This window comes from Macaca mulatta, chromosome 8 (genome assembly GCF_049350105.2).
Source record: "Macaca mulatta isolate MMU2019108-1 chromosome 8, T2T-MMU8v2.0, whole genome shotgun sequence".
NCBI classification, from domain to species: Eukaryota; Metazoa; Chordata; class Mammalia; order Primates; family Cercopithecidae; genus Macaca; species Macaca mulatta.
In genome coordinates this window covers 77,905,931-77,930,933 of record NC_133413.1, presented here as the reverse complement: position 1 = coordinate 77,930,933, position 25,003 = coordinate 77,905,931, and the positions used below count along the sequence as shown (strand labels likewise).

Below are 25,003 nucleotides of genomic sequence, written 5' to 3'. Positions count from 1 at the left end.
TCTGTTATGTACTTTTCTTTTTGGTCTGCACCATTCTCTACTCACTCCTGACTCATCACGCTCCATTTTTGAATCTACATCCTAGAAGGAGCTAGGCTGTTGACTTGGCCCCTGTTGGGCAGAGCCCTCCCGTTGGGCCATCGCGTTGGTTACCAGCCAACCCATGTGACAAATGGCTACCCTTGTCCCCCTGTGCCTCCCAAGGTCAGACAGCAGATGCTTTCTGGAGCAGAATGTTGTCATCAGAATTTAAGCTAGAAGAAGATGTGGTACAGTCAAGCCAGTTTAGTCTGCATATACAGTGGACATATATATATGTATATAGTTTTAAACTAATCCTCTTTTTATTTTTTTGAGTCAGAGTCTCACTCTGTCGCCCAGGCTGGAGTGCGGTGGCGCGATCTCAGCTCACTGCAACCTCTGCTTCCTGGGTTCAAGTGATTCTCCTGCCTTAGCCTTTTGAGTAGCTGGGATTACAGGCATGTGCCACCATGCCTGGCTAATTTTTGTATTTTTTAAAATAGAGACAGGGTTTCACCATGTTGACCAGGTTGGTCTCTAACTCCTGACCTCATGTGATCTGCCCGCCTTGGCCTCCCAAAGTGCTGGCATTACAGATGTGAGCCATTGTGCCCGGCCATATCCTCTTTTATAAATGGTATCTCTGCCAAGTATTCCATGTAACCAAGTTGATAGGGTTGAGTATATATTTATCATACTTTCTGACTGATAGTAAAAAAGTCTGTACTTTCACTTTTTGGAAATATGAAGCTTTCAGTTATTAAGAATACATAGTAGATAATTATTAAATTTGAATTATATGCATTCTTTTTTTTTTCTATTTTTTTTAAAGACAAGATCTCACTCTGTTGTTGAGGCTGGAGTGCAGTGGCACAGTCAACTCCTGGACTCAACTTTTTTTTTTTTATTAAAGTTAGTAAAGTAAAAGCTTGTCCCAGGCTTTCACTATGGTTTCTTTTTTTCCTATTTCAGTGTGTTGCCCAGGCCTGTTTGAAACTCCTGGTCTCAGGTGATCCTCCCACCTTGGCCTCCCAAAATGCTAGGATTACAGGCATGAGCCATGGCACCTGGACTGCATGTGGGTCTTTCAAGAGATATGTTAACATTTAAAAATTCAATGGCTTTGTCACATAAATGGTCAGAGAGTATTCATGACACACACTTTTAAAAATTTTATTTAACCTAAATATGCCCTCTCTATTGTAATTGCTTTTCTTTCTGCTTTCTTTTCTACATAACCATCCTTCTACGTCTAGATTGAATGAATTTTTCATCAGATGTGAAACCTTTCTTTGAGCTAACATCCCTGTTCTCTTGGGTGCTTTTGAATAAATTTGACAAAACTGAAACTCTTATTAAGAGATTTCACATATTTGTGAAATGGGTTCTATGGATTCCTAGACATTTTATGTATTCTTTGATTCCTTTAAATATTTTTTATTAATGATTTTAAATTTTTATATTTAAATATAAAGGACATTTTGACACGTGTGTGTGTGTGTGTGTGTATTTTTTCCCACCCCCCCCCCCCAACAGAATATATGTATTTCCTCTGTGAAAAGGATATCCTGTTGATACACAAAGGAAGTTACCTCATGATTGGCGTTGTTTTTTTCTCATAGGTTTTTCTTTCAAAATTCCTGTAACATGCTGTGCATGTCGAGTTTGCCTTGAAGCTATTTCCCTACCAGCCCAATACTGTGTCACTTCAGGCTTTCATTCTTGTTCACTTGTATTATAGGAGTAGACTTTTAATTTATCTCTGATTTCAATATTTTTTCCTATTTCAGTATGTTCTCCAGATATTACCAGTGTTGTCTTTTGGAAAATAGATTAGATCATATCAGTCTTCTAAAAGATCTAATAAATCCCTGTTTTCAAAAGTAGTACATTAAACCTAAGGGTCAAGGCTCTTCACATTCTTATTTCTAGTCTGTGTTTTCAGCTTTATCTCCTACTACTGTTCTTTTCCCTTCTTCCCAGTGTCTGCCAATCCTTCATTATGGCTATACTACCAAGTATGTGAAAACGTGATGTACAGTTGTATGTTTCCACTACTTTATATAGCTGCCCCCTCTGTCTCAATTGCTTTTCTTTCTCCTTCCTTTTCTACATAGCTATCCTTCTAGGTCCAGGTTGAATTAATATTTCATCATATGTGAAGCCTTTCTATGAGCTAACACCCTGTTCTCGTCCCTATCAAAATTAGTTCTATTTAGCAAACTTTTATTCTATGTAATTAGTTCATTTCAGCCATGAAGTAATCATTAATTGCATTGAAGTTAATTATAAACATATCTATCTCCTCTCCTCGTGTAAATTATTAACTCGAGGACAGGGGTTACATCTTTTTCACATCATTCAGTTCCTAGGATAGAATTTGAGTTCAGCAGGTTTAAATGATACCATCTGTTATGTTTGCCTTCAGAAGGGCATTTATTGAGTGGTCACTCGGGTCAGGTGTTTGTAGAGCACCTGCTTTGGACTTAATTGTGAGTAAGGTAGGAAAGTACAAAATGTATATTACTTGATTCCTAACCTTAGGAAACTTTTTATCTGGTTATGAAGGCAACATTAACACACCTGAAATAATTTGTATGAAACTGTATGAAAGTAATTCTGATTTGAGTAGTACTTAGCTAAGTAAATGCTTAATTCAAAGGCAGATGAGAACAATGGAGAGGAACTTTTCGTTGAGAACCCAAATTGAGTCTTGGTAGGTAAGTTTTAGATAGTTGAGGGATGGCACATTTTGGCTAGACAGTTGAAGGGAAGTGCTTTAAATGCTAGGCTAAAGAGTTTATATTTTACCTTGTAAGTAACAGTAAGCAAAATGAAGGAGAAGATTTAGGAAATAATCTCGCAGGGGGATGAAAGAGATTGAAGAGGGAAATAATGGTGGGGAAATCAGTGAGGAAATGGCTTCAGTAATCTAGGACTGAGATGATAAGGGCCAGAACTAGGTAGGAATGGAAATGAAGAGATGATATGAAAAACAGATCAGAAGAAAAATTTAGTGACTAGTTGAATATTGATAGTGGAAGAGGATACCAAAGGTGATTCTAAAATTAAGAGTTTGAAAACTGGGAATATTGTTGTTCTCTCCAACACATGGAACCAGTTTCAAGGGAAAAGATAAATGATTCTTTTCAATAAAAGAGTGTTAGAAAATACAGGTAGAATTTTCAACTAACTGGCCAGGCGCAGTGGCTCACGCCTGTAATCCTGGCATTTTGGGAGGCCGAGGCAGGCGGATCATGAGGTCAAGAGATCGAGACCATCCTGGCTAACACAGTGAAACCCCGTCTCTACTAAAAATACAAAAAATTAGCCGGGCGTGGTGGCAGATGCCTGGAGTCCCAGCTACTCGAGAGGCTGAGGCAGGAGAATGGCGTAAACCCGGGAGGCGGAGCTTGCAGTGAGCTGAGATCCGGCCACTGCACTCCAGCCTGGGCGACAGAGTGAGACTCTGCCTCAAAAAAAAAAAAAAGGAATTTTCAACTAACCTTTGTAAATAGGGGACTAGAGATTAAATGACAAGGGAAGTCTAAATACTTGGAGTTGGAATCATCCTTAGAAGGTATCACTGGAACTGGGATTAGTGCTGCATTTCTTTAAACATTAAGGGAAATTATATCTAACATCTATACTTTTGTGATATAAATTCACAGTGCCCCTACTTTGTGTGATCTTTACAAACATAGTTTGTGACTTGTAACCATGTGTTGTATACTACTTAGTAAAGTTCATTTGCACATTTGGCCTTGATAAGTGTCACTGATGCCAAAAGAATTGTTCACCTGAAACATTCTTTTATTAGGAAAACAGTTGATTTCAGAAGTATGTTTTAGAACTGTTAAGTGTATTCTTCTACTGAATTATTTTCAAACTGAAATGACTCTTTTTTATGTGTGGTAGTTGGAGGAAATGTGGACTGGAAACAGATAGCAAGTATTCAGGAATCCATTGGAGAAACCAGTTCTCAGAGTGTTGTTGTTGCTGTAGATAGGTAAGGTATTCATTTTATTCCCTTTTCAGATGATTACTATTTCAGTTCTGTAGCATTTAGGTATTTTCTTATTGGTAAAAAGAAAAAAAATTATTGCCAAAGTCATTTTCCTAAAGTAATATAAGATTATATTGTGATATGCTGTGATTTAGATGATGAAGTACCTATAATTTTGCTTTTTGGATCATAGTTACAATAAGATATTAGTGGGCATTTAAGTTACAGTAGATATTAATGGGCATTAAGGAAATGGTAACCTTGATGGAAAAGAATACAAATGTTTTATTTTCTTGTAGAAAACGTACTCCCTTTATTATCCCTATTTGAAAATGTTGTGTAGTTTATTTTTCTGGGTCCACAATAAAGACTGCATTATGGATGAAATGAAAGGTTTTATTGGCAATTCTCATTATAAACTTTTGGAAGGGACTTCAGAATTTATGGTTTATACGCATCACCACATATTCCCCATTTTTAGTTTGTTTTCTAAAAGAAAACCCGTAGTATGCTTTATTTACTACAGAATATTTCCAATTTTAAAATGCCTAGCATGTAGAACAATATCTCCTGTTGTTCTTTTGAAGATTAGCTTTTTCCAGATAAATGCCCCCAAAACTGAAACATTTTACAGCAATGTTTTTTCATTTTCTTCCTCCCTTTCCCTCACTTGTGATGGAAACTTTCAAAAACGTAATTTTGTACAAATCTTTCCTTGGTAGTCTGGAAACTCATGCTAATCCATTATTTCACTTTGCTTCAGATAAAACTTTTTGCTCTAGGTACAGGTAGAACTAGAATGTTCAGTTCAGTGGCCACTGACCCTGAAAGTACTCCATGGAACTTTTTCCTTGAATCCTTAATGTCCACTTGCTTTTTTTTTTTTTTTTTTTTTAAGAGGAGTCATTTGCCTGTTTTTTTGTGAAGATTGAAGAAAGATTATCTCATACCTACTATATAACAAACATGAAGGCTTGCCACAGATGAGGCACTTGCAAAACGCTTTACATTTAATCCTTTCAGTAGCCTGATGAGATGCGTATTCTTGTCCTCAGTTTACAAATGAGGAAACTGAGACAGAAAAAGATTAAATAACTTGCTCATTCCCACAACTAGGCTTGTAATAAGCATGCATGCTTAACCTTTCAACCTACATGTACTACTGCAGAGCTATGTAACAGCCCTTCTGCTACCTGGCTAGCTTTCTTGTCAATGATTTTCTTGCCTTCAAGAAAAATCATCTTCACTGTCATTTTGAGAATCTATTCAGGCATGATTCAACATTTTACCTACTATTTCTGCTTTTATAATGTACTTTATGTGACCACATCTAGTTCTAATTTATCTTCCTATCCACTGTTTGTTACAGAGGGACATATTACTCATTTGAAATTACATGCCTCTCTGTTTTAAGAATTTATGCTATTTCAGAGGAGACTTAGCATACATTTTGTTTGTACTTTGTCATCACAATCTTGTCATTGCCAGATACTTCTACAAACATAAATCCAATGTCAAATTTTATACAAAACCTCAGTATTGCAAGTTTTTGCTTATAGTGAAAACACCAAAAGTTATATATTTGATCTCTTATAATGTTATATAAGTGGTATATTTCACTTTCCCATTAAATGTTTTTTGAATATCTGAGTTTATTTTCATATCGTTATGTTCAAACTTTGGTCCATTACCCAACTTAGTGAGATAATACTGGTAGTGAAGACAGTAGTGAAAATAGTGTCAGGCATCAGTCTGGAGAGTTCTGTACTTATCCAGCAAACAGTATTTTCCTATCCTTAGGCCTATTTTTCTGCATAACCTGTTGTTATAAGTACAGGAACTAAAGAAAAACAAAAATAATTTTTGTATGTTTAATTCTTTATAGCTTCTGGTTTATTAACCAACAGAAAAAAATAAGATTTTATTACAGACTTTAAGGTGATAAAATTTTCTAATTATTTACTTTTGTATTAGGAATCTTGTATTATTAGGATATAGGAGAAGAATTTTGGGCACTTCAATCTGGGAATAACTGATCTTCTAGCATTTGCTGGGATAGAATTTTTTATGCATTGTTAAATTAGACCAATTTCATAATGAATATTACTAAACTATGCAGGAGATAGACTTTGTCCATGAATAGTTTATTTTTAATAGGTAAAAAACAGTTATTTAGCATCGTAGTTTTTCTCTTTATGGTTTTTTATACATACCAGATCTAGCTATAAACTGGCTTACCTCACACTTTGGAATATTTCACCTATCAGAAAATATGTACAACTCATCCCAACTTCCTTTGCTCGTAAATACTTTTCATTTAGGCCTAAGAAATAAATGTTACCTCTAATATATTCTCTGTGAAAAAACCTTTTACAGGTAAGATAATATAGGCTGCTTGTGTATTGCATACAGTTTAAAACTTGATTTGATGCAGAATCTGCAAAAGTTTTGCCAACCTTTTTTTGTTTTTCTATCTGTATTATAATGTGATGAAGCAGTAATCTTACCAATGTTTTTTTTCTAATGCTTTTTAAAAAGCACATTATTTTTAATATTCGTAAACAAGGTTCTTGTGCTTCTGTCCTTTGCTTTTTCTATGGAAAATGTAGAAACCATTTCATAGGCTGATTTTATGAAACACAGCTCTGTTCTCTTGCCTTAATATTAAGGCTTGACTTTAAATGCCCCCACAGACTGCTGTGTTCTACCATATGGCTTATCTTTAGTGGAGCATTACTAGAAATAGAGTGACCCCCTCAGAGGCTATGGAAGTGAGTAGGAATTGGGATGCCCTTTCTCAGAATGGATGCTCCCCCGACCTTCCACCATCACACCAGTCCACAGAACCTGTCTTATTACTGATGATAGTTCTCTCTCCTGTTGCCTTTGTTCTCCATTATTTCAACACCTTCAGAATCTATTGCTTCCCTTCTGTGTGGTTTCATCTCTGCTTTTGTTCTTTCTTTACCTCTGTACTGTTTGCCATTTGCTTTCTTCTCAGTTAAAAACTCTTTTTTTCTTTGTTTTTGTTTATGTGCCTTTTCTTCTCCTATACTATTTACTTTTCACTCTATTAGTGGGTGGCTTGTTTACAACCATTGCCTTCCATGAGAATACCTGTAGTTTGAGAAATCAGCTGACCAAATTCACATAGTCTGGCAGTTTTCATTTTTGTTTATGTGAGAGCTCTGTAGACGTTGTATATCTTTAATTTCTGGGTCCAGTCTAATCCCTGGATTAAGTGGGGCCATATTACTTTTGATTTTTCCCCCAGATTGTGTTTTCTGCCAGATTTTGGAATTATTGCTTCATTCTGCTGACAAGAACAATATAGAAAATCTTAAGACATTTCTTTAGCAGGAACTCACATTCTGAGTCATTGTGTTACCAGTTTCTAACTGTTTTTCCTGTATTGTTTTTTACTCATTGCCAGGACACATAGACAGACATGCAAGGACACTAGGGTTAAAAAATCATGATATACTCAGAACATGTAGATTGTGATAGTAGGAAAAAAGGAGAATATATTTAAAGGGTTGAATATACGTTTTGCTCAGGTAAGTGTGAGGCAGTATAGAAAAGTGGTTAATAACATAGACTCTGTAATCACCCTGTCCTGGTTTGAATCTTGGCTTTAGCACTTAAGTTATTAAATATCTTTATCCCTCGGTTTCTGTGTTTATAAAATTGGGGGTTTAATAGTACATGCTTTGTAAGGATCAAATGCGTGAATATTGATACTACACTAGAAAAGAACCCACCTTGTGATTGGTAGCTATTACTGTTATTACTGTGACTACTGTGACCTGCTCCTGTCTTTAAAATTTTCCTTTTTATCATGCAAATCATATTTCTTGCATTCTAAGTTGGGAATGTCATCCTTCTTGAAAGTGACTTCAGACTCTTGGTTACAAACCCAGAATATGGGTTAAAAATGCAGATTTTAAAAAAGGAGGACTAATGTGTTTATGCTGAAATCGTTTATGAAACTTTGAAACAAAAAAAGAGCTCAGCAAAGAAGAATGGGCAAAGCTAGGCAGTGTTAGCTTAACTCGAAATATTTGAATGCCCTAAGGAAAGTGGTTTGGCCAATTCTTAGGTAAACTGAGACTGTTTACAAGGTTATATTAAATCACTTTTAGTGTAAATGAACTTTCTAATCAAATATACTTCACTGGTAAAAATGAGTCAAGTTTTTCATTTTAAGAACTTCAATGCTAGTCGATAATCAGGAAAGAATCTGTAGTATGCCAATTATTTGTTAGTTTTACAAATTAATATTTTTCTTATTCTTAGAATCTCATATCTATCTGGAGTTTGTAAATCTAATAAAATTACGGCAGTATATACTCACTCTAATAATAATATTGAATGCAAACTGGTTCATATGGAGTAGAGGTGGAAGGGAGGGAGAAGCATCCAGACTACACTTGTTACTAAACTAAATGATGAAAAATACTCATTTGAGTACCCAATTTTTTGTTCCCTTAAAACATAAAAATAGCTAGTACCCCATGCCACGTACTTTTCAATTGGAATAAGAACAGTAATTTATACATTTTTAAAATTGTGTTTTATTTTCCCTAGAATATTCACAGGATCTACAAGGCTAGATGGAAATGCTATTGGTAAGTATGGGCATTTATTCTACTTCGGAACTGACTTTGGGCTAAAATAACTTTAATGTTGAGCTAAAAAAATATAAATATATTTATGTTACAGTGGATTTTGTCCGTTGGCTCTGTGCTGTGTCTATGGATGAATTACTTTCCACGACACACCCAAGAATGTTTAGTCTACAAAAAATAGTAGAAATATCATATTACAACATGGGAAGAATAAGATTGCAGTGGTCTCGAATTTGGGAAGTTATTGGAGATCATTTTAATAAGGTATTTGAATAAGTGTGGTATTTGTTTACATTTGTAGTATGTTTTTTGTTTAGAATGTCTTTGTAATCAAATTGAGCCCTTTTCCCTTCCAAGCAGTTATTTATTACTTTTTAATATTAAATTAGAAAACCCTGTGAATGGTGTTTTTCTTTTTAGAAATTATTACTCTGGGCTTTAAGAATTTGATGTAAAATGTCTGTTTTTCTTGTTGAGAAATATTTTTAGCATATTTAATGCCTTTGTGGAAAATCTTAGGATTTACCTATCTATGCTATTCTATGCTTTTTCTAAGACAAAAAATAAAGAATTGCAGATTTTTACTGCTGATATTAATTAGCATATTTTATTTCTGTCACCATTACAGGTTGGGTGTAATCCTAATGAAGATGTAGCTATTTTTGCAGTAGACTCCTTGAGGCAGTTGTCAATGAAGTTCTTAGAGAAAGGGGAGCTTGCTAATTTCAGATTCCAGAAGGATTTCTTAAGACCTTTTGAACATATAATGAAACGGAACAGGTACTATATTTGTTGAATTGCCTAATAGTAGGAAAATCTTGTTGTTTTCCACAGCAGGGAGAAAAACAGAAGAAAGGGGGAAAAACTGATGAGTTTTATCTGTTTGCATATCTAAGCAATTATATTAATGTTTTTAGGTCTCCAACAATTCGAGATATGGTTGTACGGTGTATAGCACAGATGGTTAATTCTCAAGCTGCTAACATTCGATCTGGATGGAAGAACATATTCTCTGTATTTCATCTAGCTGCATCTGATCAAGATGAAAGCATAGTGGAACTTGCATTCCAAACAACTGGGCACATTGTCAGTGAGTATTGTCTTAGCTGTGTTCAAGTAAAAGGGAAAAAAAAGCAACCTTAATGTGTTAGGAAGATGAGTCAAGTAACAAGATTATGGCCTTTAAGTTTACCAAGTTTTGTCTACAGAACCCCAGAGTAAATAAAAATAATTAAATTACTATTATAGTTAACATTTATTGAGTATTTACCATACGGCAAATACTGTATGCACTTTTCACGTAATTTCTTTGATCTTCACAGTTAAGCATCTTTATTATCCATCCCTTTTTTCAAAATGGATTAGGAAACTCAGCCCCAGAAAGGTTAAGCAGTTTATCTAAGGTCACAGAACTAGTGATGGAGATGGTCTTGAGACCCACAGAGTATTAAAGCAAAGCCTTTATTTTTGACCAGTAAGTACATTGCACAGCCTTCTTCAAGGAGGAGTCCCATTAAGTTCAAGGGGGACTGACTGAAATACTAAGATTATAAGTTAAGCCTATATAGAAGATGACAGTGATGACCATCAACATCAAGAGTCATGGCATCATCATAGCTGTCATTTATTGCATGCTTGCTTAAGTGTTATGCTAAGCACTTCACTTACATTATTTTGTGTAGTGCTTACAGCTATCCTGTGTATATTATGATTATTTCCATTTTATATCAAGAAACCGAGATACAGAGAGGTTAAGTAATTTTGTATATTCATTCAGCCAAAGTTGAATCGGTACGTACTGTGTACCAGTCACTGTATTAGGTGCTATGTTTATAATGTAAACAAAACAGACAAGTTTTACTATTCTCACCACTCAGGGCAGTCATGTTAAGTGGGAAAGATAGTCTTGAACTTCGTATCTGTTGGATGTCAGCCTTTAATAACCTTTAAGGAAGTGCATTACATCTAGATGTTGGTGTATTTTTGGTACAGCTAAGAATAATTGAAAAATTATGGTAATATGTATTTTTCTCTATTTTAGCCCTTGTATTTGAAAAACACTTTCCAGCGACCATTGATTCTTTCCAGGATGCCGTGAAGTGTTTGTCTGAATTTGCGTGCAATGCAGCTTTCCCAGACACAAGTATGGAAGCAATTCGACTTATTCGCCATTGTGCAAAATATGTGTCTGATAGACCTCAGGTATAGCGTCATTTAGTAAACAAAATTTTGCAGAGTATTCTTTCCAATTTGAAATCTTAAGTTTGTTTGGGAATTGAGGGTATATGAAGCATTTATTTTTCAGTAATTCAAAAAATAATCTGAGCAGCCTGATTCCGAGTTAGGATGGTTAGTGATTATAACTAACCATTATTGAAAGTGTTGGGTATTTTTCTGAGTGGTTTTCATTAAATTGTATTAACTTGTTTAATCTCCTAATGACTTTATGGGATAGATAGTGTTATAGCCCCATACGGATAAAGAAACTGAGGGAGGCACAGAGAAGTTTCAAAATGTGCCCATAGTTTCAGGGCTAGTAAAGTAGAGCTAGGGTTTGAGCCCCAGCTTGTGTTTGTAACCATTCCCTACAGTGCATCTTGTCTGTCTGTGCTGTGTAATACTGAAGCTGACTGACTATGGATGAGAATAGGCTTAAGCTCTGAAGTAAAAGGTGGAATTGAAAATCTAGCTGCCATATTTAACTTGCATATTTAAATCTGTCTTTGTAACTATCATAAGAGAAAGTGATGTATCGTAGATTTGGTAATAAGATTTTATTCCATACTAACATGGACCGATCAGGTGCTTGGTACGTTTCAGATATGTCAACTCATTTTACCTTTATACTTCCCCAGTGTGGTTAATGTGGCTGTGTGGTATCATAACCATTTAAGTGATAAAAATGGAAACCTGAATTAACCTGGGTAATGATGCAGAAAACTGGTGACAGTTGAAAGTGAAGCTAACTTTTGGATGCTAGTCCAGAGCTCTTTATAGGCAGTTATATTTTGCCTGCTTCAGTGGCACGTATACTAAAATTGTCGGCAGTTATAGTGCCCATTTTTTATAAATTATTGTGTGTTAAATTGCTCACTGGTTATTTGTGAAGCATTTAAATTATTTTTTGAGAAGTTAATATATTAAATGTATAGGTGTTATGTTTTGCCTTTAATAACCCTACCTTTTTTCTTGAAGGCTTTCAAGGAATACACAAGCGATGATATGAACGTGGCACCTGAAGACAGGGTGTGGGTGAGAGGATGGTTCCCAATTCTCTTTGAGTTATCCTGTATCATCAATAGATGCAAATTAGATGTAAGAACCAGGTAACAATCTATATTTGTAATTAAAATTTTGAATTTATTTTGACTTTAATCACATAACTCTTCTTTATAAACACAGTCTCACAGTTAAAGACCATAAAATCAAGTGTTTTGTCAAATATATTAATTAGTAGATAGGTATATTTTAAAATATGTTCATATTATTTTAAAATGTTAACTAGAGCAAAATAAAAATGGAAATACTACGTTGTTTTTAAAATATTTGATTATAGCCTCCTTTTGATTTTAGCTTCTAAGTTAATTTGATCCTTTAAACATTCTGTCTTTTCATATATTTGTTTCCAATAATAAATTGAAGTTAGTGGCAAAATTTATTTTATTTCCTGATGAACGATAGAAGAATTTTTAAATGCACATCCTTGGTGAGTTTTAGGTGAAGAACCATTTCTTTTTGTAACCTGATCAGTAACATAGTTTGGAATAATATAGAACTATTCAAATAGAACTCTTTCAAAAGTATATTGCCAATAAAAGATCATTATGAACATATAGTCAATCTGTAAAGGAACTATTCTGGGTATTATGTGACTGGCCAAGTGCTTAACACACTGTTCTTAGGTCACAGCTCACAGGACTCCCATAGTAGTTTTTTTTTTTTTTTTTTTTTTTTGTGAGACGGAGTCTCGCTCTGCTGCCCAGGCTGGAGTGCAGTGACTGGATCTCAGCTCACTGCAAGCTCCGCCTCCCGGGTTCACGCCATTCTCCTGCCTCAGCCTCCCGAGTAGCTGGGACTACAGGCGCCCGCCACCTCGCCTGGCTAGTTTTTCGTATTTTTCAGTAGAGACGGGGTTTCACCGTGTTAGCCAGGATGGTCTTGATCTCCTGACCTCGCGATCCGCCCGTCTCGGCCTCCCAAAGTGCTGGGATTACAGGCTTGAGCCACCGCGCCCGGCCCCATAGTAGTTTTTTACCCTGTACTTTGCCACATTGAAATGGCCAGCTTGTGTGTCCTAATATCTGTCAACCTCTAAACGCACCGTGAGTTCAATTTTATGGTAAACAAAATCTTTTAGGAATCTTCCCTTCTCATTTGGAAGAATCTTCTGTTATTTGGATGTGTAACTTTATTGAATTTTTTGAATTTCTAAAGGTAGCACAGAATGAATCTCTTCTTTTTCACCTTATGCCAGAACCACACCCATGCCCCACCAAGGTTAAATTTGACTTACATCTCAAGAAATTTTTCATTTTTATAGTATTATTTGTTACAACAGAAATTCTTATGAAATAGATAATCCAAAATAGGACTTAACCCTTAGGAATTTTAATTATGAGAGCACTATAGAAAAAGAGTTTATTTTATATTTAGACACAGTGGATTGTTTATCAGTGGGCCCGTTAGGAAATTGTTGAAATTCAAGATAGCCCCATTTCAGTTGTCCAGCTGCCTCAGTGGAGCGGCTAACATATCATGACTAGCAGGTCATGAAAACTCAGCACCCTCTCCCCTCACCCTTTATTTATTTGTAGAAGTCTGTTTGATGGAGGATCCACCTGCTTTCTTACCCTTCTGTTGCTTGGCACTGTGATACCTTATTTCTCACCATATTCCATGTTCAGATTATGGGTAGATACTAGTTGTTAAAGATGTTGTGTGTGTTCTAGTTAGTAAAGGAGAGGGAAAAGATCAATAAACTTTGTTCAGTGATGGCCTTTGATTTTCCTACCTCATCCCAGGATATGTATGGCCTGCTATTTAGCTTCCATTTTAAAATGTGGGCCGGATGCTGTGGCTCACATCTGTAATCCCAGCACTTTGGGAGGTCAAAGTGGGAGGACTGTTTGAAACCAACCTAGGCAACATAGTGAGACCCCATCTCTTTGAACAAAAAGTTAACTAGGCATAGTAGGCATCCCTCTAGTTCCTGCTGCTCATGAGGCTGAGGCAGGATTCCCTAAGCACAGGAAGTTGGGGCTGTGGTGAGCCCTGATCACACCACTGTACTCCAGCCTAGGCAACAAGTTGAGACTCTCTGTCTTTAACAACAACAAATAGTGCAGCACTATAATTGGTATAACACTGTGTGGAAAGAACTTCTCGTGTGCATTCTTATTTGATTCTTCCAAAATTCTCCAGATTTGGGGATAAATACCGAAAATTAAAGTCCCAGATGTAGTCAGGCATCATTTAATGACAGGGATATGTTCTGTACAATGCATTACTAGGCAATTTCAACATTGTGTGAACATCATAGCATGTACTTACACAAATCTAGATGGCATAGCCTGTTGCTCCATGGGTACAACTTGCACAGCATGTTACTGTACTGTAGGCAGCTGTTAATACAGTGGCGTTTGTGTATCTAAACATATCTAAACAGGCTGGGTGCAGTGGCTCACGCCTGTAATCCCAGCATTTTGGGAGGCCAAGGTGGGCAGATCACCTGATGTCAGGAGTTCGAGACCAGCCTGGCCAACATGGTGAAACCCCACCTCTACTAAAAACATAAAAATTTGGCCAGGCATGGTGACTCATGCCTATAATCCCAGCATTTTGGGAGGCCCAGGTGGGCGGATCATCTGAGGTCAGGAGTTCGAGACCAGCCTGGACGACATGGTGAAACCCCTTCTCTACTAAAAATACAAAAATTAGCTGGGTGTGGTGGTGCGCACCTGTAATCGCAGCTACTCAGGAGGCTGAGGCAGGAGAATCGCTTGAACCTGGGAGGCAGAGGTTGCAGTGAGCTGAGTGCCACCTCACTCCAGCCCAGGCAACAGAGTGAGACTCTGTCTCAAAAATAAAAATTAAAAAATACAAATACAAAAATTAGCTGGGTGTGGTGGCACACGCCTGTAATCCCAGCTACTCGGGAAGGTAAGGCATGAGAGTTGCTTGAACCCGAGAGGCGGAGGTTGCGGTGAGCCAAGATGGCACCACTGCACTCCAGCCAGGGTGACAGTAAGAGACTCTGTCTCAGATAAAAAAAATTCTATGTGTATATATATACATAGAAATGGTACAGTAAAAACATGATATAAAAGATAAAACCTGTATAGGGCACTTACCATGAATGGAACTCACTGGACTGGAAATTGTTCTGGGTGAGTCAGTGAGTGAGTGGGGAGTGAACGCAAAGGAGGCCTAGGACATTACTATGCACTACTGTAGACTTTATAAACACTGTAAACTTAGGCTACTCTAAATTTATGAAAAGATGTTTTTCTCCAGTAAAAAACTAACCATAGCTTACTGTAAGTTTTTTGCTTTATAATTTTTAAAATTTTAGAAAACGTGACTCTTATATTAACATTTAGCTTAAAACACATTGTACAGCTGTACAAAAATATTTTCTTTATATCTTTATTCTATAAGCTTTTTTCTATTTCTATTTTTATTTTTTACTTTTTAGACTTTTTTTGTTAAAAACTAAGACATAGACACACACATTAACCTAGGCCTATACAGAGTCAGGATCATCAGTGTCACTGTCTTTCATCCCCACGTCTTACCCCACTGGAAGATGTGTTACTTCAGGGGAAGTAACACATAAGGAGCCGTCATCTCCTATGATAACAATGACTTCTTCCAGAATACCTACTGAAGTACCTGCCTGAGGCTGTTTTCCAATTAACTTTTTAAAAATGTGTAAGTACAAGGAGTACACTTGCAAATAATGATGAGAGGTGCAGTAAATTAATCATTAACAAAATTGTTTATCATTATATGACTGGCAGTGCTGTAGGTTTGTTTACACCAATATCACCATAAACATGTGAGTAAAGTGTTGCCCTACGATCAATGAAAGCTACAACTACAATGTCACAAGACAATTGGAACTTTACAGCTCTATTATAATCTTAGGGGACCACTGGCTTATGTGCAGTTCATTGTTGACTGAAATGTCCTTATGTGGCACATGACTGTATTATTTTTCCCTACACCAACTATTTAAGTATTGCTTAAAAAAAAAAAAAAAGACATTTTCCACATTAAAAATCCTTGGAAACAATTGATCTCTGTGTTTACTTTGGGCCCTGGAAAAAACAGGATTGCCCATATCCACTTACTCCCAGCCATGAGAGGCAGCATCCTGTTACTTGGAGTGGGAGGGCATCGATACAGAGCTCAGCAGATGGAGGATGAGGGAGCCTTGTTCCATCGCAAGGAGGGAACTGTGGGTTTAGCATCAGTGATGGAACTCTGACAGGTGTCCTCTGTGGAAGAGTTTCTTTCCCAGGAGTTTCTTTACTATGGTTTCTTTACCATTGCTAGTATTACATATTTGATATCTTAGGGATCCAATAGACCAGTGTGAATTTACTGTAGGTCTGAAGTATTGTAATGTTATTTTACACATTCATTTAACAAAAACTTGTTGAGAACCTACTATGTATGAGCCATCTACTAGGTTTGGGGATAGCATAACAGCAAATGAGTTCAGCCCTATTCCAGTCCTTATGAGAGCCTTTCAAAGAAAATTTTGTTCTGTTTTACTCTCAAACTTTTGGAAACATAAGCCATTTCTAAATTGGAGGATGCCTGTGTTTTCCCAGAAAAAGCAACAAATAGAGAAAAGATTAAAGTTTCTAATGGTTACATAAAAGTATTATTTCAAGAAACAGGAAGGAATGAAGAAGAAAGTTTTGAGTTTCAGTTTTAACACTTACACAAAAGCTACTCAATGTGATGCTAAGCAATTTATTTAGCAAATATTTATTGTTTGCCTTCCAGGCAATGAGCACTGCTGTGTGCCTGGGATATAGCAAGAAATGAAACACAGAAAGACCCCTTAGTGGATTTGTTTTGTAAATCCTTTTGTTTGGGGATGTTGCATGAATAAGGCTTCTAGTATTGGGTGAAAATCCCCATAGTTCTTTGAAAAAGATTTTCCAAAATCTAACTTTTGTTCTTAGACTGCTATATATGTATTTTCTTTTTTGGCTGTAGAACCACAAAATTAATATTCACTCAAACAATTATCATTTTCAATCTGTAATTCCATTTACAGTTTTTAAATGCTGCAATGGTGAGGTAAGAGTAAAGGAAAAGTACAATTAAAAAGTTTACGGCCAAGACCTTTGGAGATTTTTTTTTCCTGAATGATATATCTTAAAGGAACCTGTTGTTCTTACAACTTAACTTTTTTAAAACCCAGTGTCGTGTGTTAATTTCAGACTAGTTTTAAGCTTTCTGGTTTTAGTAGCTTTGTGAACTATAAAAACTATTTTAGGAGGAGTATGCTTTTTTGTATTATAGCTTTCTAATTGTGTTTTGTCATTTTAGGGGTTTAACAGTAATGTTTGAAATAATGAAAACATATGGCCACACTTATGAGAAACACTGGTGGCAGGATTTATTTAGAATTGTTTTCCGAATCTTTGACAATATGAAATTGCCAGAACAACAGACAGAGGTAAGAGGATACACAATTTTCATTTAGCTTAGTCGAGTTAAAAGATCCTCAGTATTATCATCAATACATTTTAGTGTTTCAAATTAAGTACAGAAGAGAATTCCTAGAAAATTTTTCTTTAAGGCATGAGAATATAATACTATGTCTTTATAAATAAGAACACTGGCTGGGCACAGTGGCTCACGCCTGTAATCCCAGCACTTTGGAAGGCCAAGGCGTGTGGATCGTCTGAGGTCAGGAGTTTGAGACCAGCCTCACCAACATGGTGAAACCCCATCTCTACTAAAAATACAAAAATTATCCAGGTGTGGTGGCAGGTGCCTGTAGTCCCAGCTACTTGGGAGGCTGAGGCAGGAGAATCGTTTGAACCCGGGAGGTGGAGGTTGCCATGAGCTGAGATTGTGCCACTGCACTGCAGCCTGGGTGACCAGCGAAACTCCGTCTCAAAAAAAAAAAATGCTATGTGGGGGATAGAACTGAATTAATGAATTGATTTTTTTGTTCTGTTTTGTTTTTAGTGTTTTTCTGACTTTTCCATTTCTTTTCCTCGTTTCGACAGTCAAAACTATAAAACATCAGTAACTTTCTTTCTTTTTTTTTTTTTTTTGAGACGGAGTTTTGCTCTGTCGCCCAGGCTGGAGTGCTGTGGCCAGATCTCAGCTCACTGCAAGCTCCGCCTCCCGGGTTTACGCCATTCTCCTGCCTCAGCCTCTCGAGTAGCTGGGACCACAGACGCCCGCCACCTCGCTCGGCTAGTTTTTTGTATTTTTTAGTAGAGACGGGGTTTCACCGTGTTAGCCAGGATGGTCTCCATCTCCTGACCTCGTGATCCGCCCGTCTCGGTCTCCCAAAGTGCTGGGATTACAGGCTTGAGCCACCGCGCCTGGCCAATAACTTTCTTTAGTATTATATAGTGACTTCTTTTTTATGTAAAAAGTAAGGAATACAAAGTAAATTTTATTTATTTCGACATATTTTACTATGAACCAGTTACAATATACATTTTAGGAAACGTGTCAAGAGAGCTTCATATTTTCCCCTTTTGTTCCATACAGCAGTGTTAAATGCAGACTTCTGTGATTATTTTTTATGGGTTTGAAAAAATAAATTACACTTATTTTGTATAGCCCTTTTTTTATGGTGTTTTCAGATAACCCATACTTCAGGAAAGTCATTTTTATTTTAAACCTATGCTAACCCCATTTGGACAAATTCTTACCTCCTTATTTCCCTTTCATATTCTGTCATGGTCTAGAGCAAGGCTGGCTGTTGCTATTCATGCACTTTGAAAAGTCATAATGTTAATATCAAGATGATACGGTGATGGTTTTTTTTAATAAAACAAATAGTGCCAAAAATAGTTAAATTATTGTATGCATAGATGGTTATGGGATAATGAGGAGCAATAGATACCAGATTTTAAGTTAAGGTGAATGTAACGTTCTAGAGGGAATTCAGTGGTCTAAAAGGAACACTGACAGCCTTACATTTTAAATATGAAAACATTTATATATATATATGTGTATATATATATGTATATCTTTTTAAATCATAGTAGTTGATTAATGGCATGATGTTCATTAATGACTTTTTTCCCCAGAAAGCTGAATGGATGACAACAACTTGCAATCATGCACTTTATGCAATCTGTGATGTATTCACTCAGTATTTAGAAGTACTCAGTGATGTACTTTTGGATGATATTTTTGCTCAGCTCTACTGGTGTGTGCAGCAAGGTAGGTCTGTACCAGATATGTGACACAAAGTGTTAAATGTGACCCTGGTAATATATAAATGAATTGCTCTTTTCTTTCCTAGACAATGAGCAGTTAGCACGATCTGGTACAAACTGTTTAGAGAATGTTGTTATTCTGAATGGTGAAAAATTTACCCTAGAAATCTGGGATAAAACTTGCAACTGCACACTGGATATCTTCAAAACCACAATCCCACATGCGTAAGAAGATTTTATACAACTTTACATTTATATTTGTATATTGAATGAGTTGGAGAGTGACTAGTGATTAAAAGTTTGATAGTAACTACTGATTTCTCGTAACAGAAATCCTTTTAAGCTTGTCTTACTCTTATATGGATTTAGATTTATTACAAACCAAACTGCTATAAACTATAACAAATACATGAATTAAACTATTTGTAAACCAAAACCTTTAGTCTGGTTATCCAAAATTTGGGACATAGTGAAGTGATTCCGCTGACTTTTATAAGATTTTATTTATTCAGATCAAACCAAGCAGTGGTTTTGAATTGGGAAAAAAAAAATCTCAGCCTGTTTCTGTTACTGATCTTTTAATAATCTAAGGAAAATGTATTTACACATATTTCATATTTTATAACAGCTTGTCATTTTTCTCTAAGGGATGAGTGTGAAATGGAATTATAGTGAGGCAGGGTTTTTTTTTTTTTTTTTTGAGATGGAGTTTCATTCTTGTTTCCCAGACTGGGGTGCAATGGCGTGATCTCAGCTTACCACACCTCCGCCTTTGGGTTCAAGCGATTCTCCTGCCTCAGTCTCCCCAGGTAGCTGGGATTACAGGCATACACCACCATGCCCGGCTAATTTTGTATTTTTAGTAGAGATGGGGTTTCTCCACGTTGGTCAGGTAGTCTCGAACTCCCAACTTCAGGTGATCCACCCACCTCGGCCTCCCAGAGTGCTGGGATTACAGGCGTGAGCCACCACACCTGGCCAGTTTTATGAATTTTTTTTTTGAGAAGTCTCTTACTTTGGAAAATATTTGATATTAATACTTAGGGAAAGGAGGTTTAAAATTTTTAAAACTTATCAGAAAGTGTTTTTTTTTAATGTAAAACTGGTTACTATGTTACCCTTTTAATTATATTAAATGCCACTTAATTTTTTTCTAAAAGTACATGTTTAAACTTTTTACTAGATGTTTTTTAGGAAATTGCTCTTAGCAGTAGTCAAAGATGGACTGTGTAGTTGGTATGTTCTTGTTACTTTCTTGGGCCCATTTCAAAATATGCTGGATGTGGCATGTGGCACAGCCCTCTAGTGATTGATGTGGTTTTGGTATCTTAAAGGCTCTTGACCTGGCGGCCCACTTCTGGAGAAACTGCCCCCCCACCTCCATCTCCTGTAAGTGAAAAGCCATTGGTAAGTTTTAATCAGTAAAGTATATTGAAATTAGTTATTTGTGATGAGTAATTTTATTATGGGTCAGAGTCTTACATGTAAGTGTCTCAATCCATTCCTACTATTAAAAAAATATCTGAAACTAGATTACTTATAAATAGAAATTTATTTTTTCACAATTACGAAGGTTGGGAATTGTACGATCAGGTGTCTGGTGAGAGCTGCTCTCTGCTTCCAAGATGGCACCTCGTTGCTGCATTCTCACATGGTAGAAGAAGGAGGGACAGAAAGGGGCCTAGATAGTTCCCTCCAGCCCTTTTTTAAGGCACTAATTCTCATGGCCTACTCCCCTCCTAAAATCTCTACCTCTTGATACTGTTGCATTGGGGATTCAGTTTCATTATGAATTTAGGAGGGAACACAAACATTCATATCATTGCGATGCATTCGTCTCTTTTAAGAAGATGGTATAAATTTGCTGTCCAGAATTGTGAAGTTAGTTCTGTGGTCAGTTTCACAGACAATTAATATGTGTCTCTGTTAAGTGCCATGAAGGGAGTATTTTAAATTATTTTTAAATATAGGACATCGAGTAAAATGATTTTTTAAGGGTTGCGAGAGAAAGATACCATATTACATAGCTATCTCCATGCAAAGCTGAAGATATTGTTGGATAGTATTTAAACTTTTTATTTTTATATAATTTCACCTTATAGAAAAGTAACACAAAACAGTACAAAGAATTCTAATATTCACTTCACCCAGTGTATTGGTTTCCTAGGTCTACCATAAAAAATTACCACAAACTTGGTGGCTTAAAACTATAGAAACCTACTGTCTCATGGTTCTAAAGACCACAGGTCCTAAATCAAGGAGTTAGCAGGGCCACATTCCCTCCAAAGGCTCTAAAGGAAAATCCTTACTAGCTTCTTCCAGCTTCTGGTGGCTGTTGACAACCTTTGGCATTATTTGGCTTGTTCACATATCACTCCAATCTTTGCCACCATCTATCCATAGTCTTCTTCACTGTGTGTGAATTAAATCTCTACCTCTCCTTTTTGTTTTATGAAGACGTTAGTCATTGGATTTAGGGTTTACCTGAAATCCAGGATGATCTCATCTCAAGATCCTTAATTACATCTGAAAAGACCTTATTTCCAAGTAAGGTAACATTTGCAGGTATCAGGGGTCAGAACTTAGACATACCTTTTAGGGGCCAATATTCATCCTACTGTGGTCTACCCACTGACACCTAAAAATTCATGTCCATCCCATCGGCAAAAGATGGTCACCCCATTCTAAGGTCCCCAAAAGTCTAAACTCATTACAGCATCAATACTGTGTCCAAAATCCCATATAAATACCATCGGAAGTCCCTAATCTGATCATCTCAGACATCTACATTAAGGATGGATGACACTCTTGAGTATGATCTATTCTGGGGCAGAATTCATCTCCATCTGTGGACCTGTGAACCTAGAAAATAGGTAAAGTAACTTTTAAAATACAGTAGTGGGACAAGCATAAGATAGACATTCTCATTGCAAAAAGGAGAAATTGGAAGGAACAAAGGATCACCAGTCCTAAGCAAGGTTGAAACTTAGCAGGGACAATTCTGTTGAGTTTTAAAGCCTGAGAATAATGCTGTGTGGCTTAATATTCTGCCTTCTGGGGCCATGGCTTACTTCTTTGGGCCTGAGCCCTACACTATCGGTGGTTGTACTTTTTCTTAAAGGTTAGCACGTTTGCAGCTCTGTTGACCCATTTTCTGCCTGTAGAATCCTAGAAGTCAGCCTCCCTTCCTTTTATTGTTTCTGTCCCTTTCATTCTAGGCTGGCCATATGTCTGCTGGTATATCATTCTCAAAATCCTTGTGGGTCTTCTGTATGCGTTAAGAGAAACCATGCCATTAAACAAGAGGGTGATCCATACATCTTTCTGGATAGTCCTGTTATGTTCCTGGCTTCTGCTGAGATGGTTGATTGGATCCACTAGATATATACCTAATCTCTGGCAAAAAGTCGTCCAGCTATTATAGCCTTGGCCTTCTCTCCAAAGCATGCTTTCCTAACAATTCATTTCCTAATTGTAACATCCTTTTCCATGTGGATAGGCCAAGATCCTCTCAAATCATCAAGTGGCAGTTTCTTTTTGCTTAACAGTTCTTTCATCAATATATCTTATTCTTGCATTGTACTATAAACAGCAAGGACAAACCAGGCCACGCCTTCAACACTTTGCTTGGAACTCTCCACTACATGTCATCACTTAGAATTCTGCTTTCCACCCAACAATTCAGCCAGGCTTTCTGCCACTTTACAACAAGGATCACCTTTCTATTAGTATCTAATCCCATGTGCTTGATTTCCTTCTAAGACCTCACCAGAAGCACCTTTTAACATTCTTATTTGTACCAATAATCTGTTTGATGGCCATACATGTCTTCTCTAAGATGGTAGAAGCTTTCTCTCACACATTGCACTCCCTTGTGGGTCCTCACCAGAACCACATTTGACATCCATATTTCTACCAACAGTCTCTTCAGGGCAATCTAGGTGTTTTCTATCATGTGTCTCAGAACTCTTCCAGCTTCTACCATTCCCCAGTTCCAAAGCCACTTCCACATTTTTAGGTGTTTGTTACAGCCACATTCCATTTCATAGTATCAAAATCTTTATCAGGGCCAGAGAAACAAAACCAACAGTAGAGATATATATAGATAGATTTAAGGAACTGGCTTATGTGATTGTGGAGGCTGGCAGGTTTGAAATTTTGTAGGACAGGCAGGCAGGCTGGAAAGCCTTGGGCAGGTGCTGAAGCTGCAGTTCACAGGCGGAATTTCTTCCCCAGGAAAACCTATTTTGCTCAGTTTTGAAGGCCTTCAACTTATTGGATAAGGACCATCTAGATTATTGAAGATAATATCCTTAAAGTGAACTGACTATAGATGTTAACCACATCTATAAGATACCTTCAGCTCAACACCTGGAATAGTGTTTAATTGAATTAATTGTTACTCATTTGACTTAAGTATCTGGCTTAAGTACATAGGATATTGGTATTGTGTCCTAGCCAAATTGACACAAAAGTAATCATTACACCAAGTTTCTCCAAATGTTATTTTACATTTGTTTTTACCAACTCCTGCTTTCCTCCCTCTTTTTATCTTGCTACCCCGCCTCCCACACACACACAATTTTCTGAAAATTTTCCGCCTCCACACACACACAATTTTCTGAAAGTAATTTGTAAATATAATGCCTACTTATCCCTGACAATCAAAAAATTATCCTTGAAACAATAATCTACAGGTCTTTTCAAATTTGTACTGTTCTCCCAATAATACCTTTGAATTTTAAAGCCAGGAGGCTGTAAAGTAACAAACTAATGCCCACTGACCAGATTTGTTCCTCACAAGTTTTAACTTTCTTAACAAAATTGTCAACAGTTAAAACAGATTTCACAGAAAAGTACCATTCTGAATTGCCCTTGAGAACTGTGACGTCTATACTGGGCCCGTGTTGCTCCATGACTCTGTTGTGCTGACGTCCGTTCAGCACAGACCCGGTTATTACTTAGGACGTCCCAAAAATTCTCCTCATTTACATTGGTTAGTGAGAAAAATTGAGAAAACAATATACCTAACATCCAAAAATTCCTCTAAAACAGAGCAAGGTTTTTAAATCCCTAATTTTGTGACCTAGTTTTTGTGCAGGTTTAGTTTTCTGGAGAGAACATTTTAGAAATCATCAGACTGTTCAAGAGGGCCAGTGACCAAAAATATTTAAAAACTAGTGCTTTCATTTATCTTCAGTAAGATAATACATTTTTAATTCTGAGAACTGAGTCATTTCTTCCTTAAAATACAGAAGTCCAAGCTAACGTATTGTTCTGATTATTACTATTTCTGGTAACACAGGCCCATCTTCCTTTCACACAGCAGGTAAGGTTGCTGCAGGCTGGGACTGTTATGTCAGAACAACAAGAGCTAAGCACTCCTCCTGAAACCAGGTTCTCTCATCTCTTGAGTATGCTGTACCTTTATAATGAAAGAAAGCTTGAGGAGTGGTAGGGTCAGCTGCCATTTATTGCCCAACACTGTGCTGCTAGTGTTTTGGATTTATTATCTCTAGTTCTTAACAACCTGCAAGGAAAGTATGTCATTTCTTTTTAGATCAGAAAACCTCACCTCAGGAAATTAATCATTTTTCCAAGGTTACACTCTTAATAATACTGGAACCTGTGGCTGGGCGTGGTGGCTCACGCCTGTAATCCCAACACTTTGGGAGGCCGAGGCGGGCAGATCGCCTGAGGTTGGGAGTTGGAGACCAGCATGACCAACATGGTGAAACCCCCTCTCTACTAAAAATACAAAAAGTAGCTGGGCATGGTGGCGCATACCTATAATCCCAGCTACTGGGGAGGTTGAGGCAGGAGAATCGCTTGAACCCAGGAGGTAGAGGTCGCGGCGATTCGAGATTGCGTCATTGCACTCCAGCCTGGGCAACAGGAGCGAAACTCCTATCTCAGAA

General features: G+C 36.9%; 1 protein-coding gene across 7 annotated transcripts in view; it reads left to right on the top strand.

The window, feature by feature from the left end:
• Positions 1–25,003, top strand: part of ARFGEF1 (ADP ribosylation factor guanine nucleotide exchange factor 1) — a 146,561-nt gene that overhangs the window by 106,573 nt on the left and 14,985 nt on the right. For 5 of the 7 annotated variants that reach the window (XM_077942520.1, NM_001261046.1, XM_015145404.3 and 2 more), the window contains 11 exons: positions 3,940–4,030; positions 8,615–8,655; positions 8,750–8,919; positions 9,284–9,435; positions 9,573–9,745; positions 10,697–10,857; positions 11,851–11,981; positions 17,224–17,353; positions 18,954–19,089; positions 19,172–19,310; positions 20,420–20,492. In XM_077942520.1, coding sequence (XP_077798646.1) covers positions 3,940–4,030; positions 8,615–8,655; positions 8,750–8,919; positions 9,284–9,435; positions 9,573–9,745; positions 10,697–10,857; positions 11,851–11,981; positions 17,224–17,353; positions 18,954–19,089; positions 19,172–19,310; positions 20,420–20,492 — 1,397 coding nt within the window. The remainder of the gene's footprint in view (positions 1–3,939; positions 4,031–8,614; positions 8,656–8,749; positions 8,920–9,283; positions 9,436–9,572; positions 9,746–10,696; positions 10,858–11,850; positions 11,982–17,223; positions 17,354–18,953; positions 19,090–19,171; positions 19,311–20,419; positions 20,493–25,003) is intronic. The other 2 variants (XM_077942521.1, XM_015145405.3) reach the window with 1 other exon arrangement.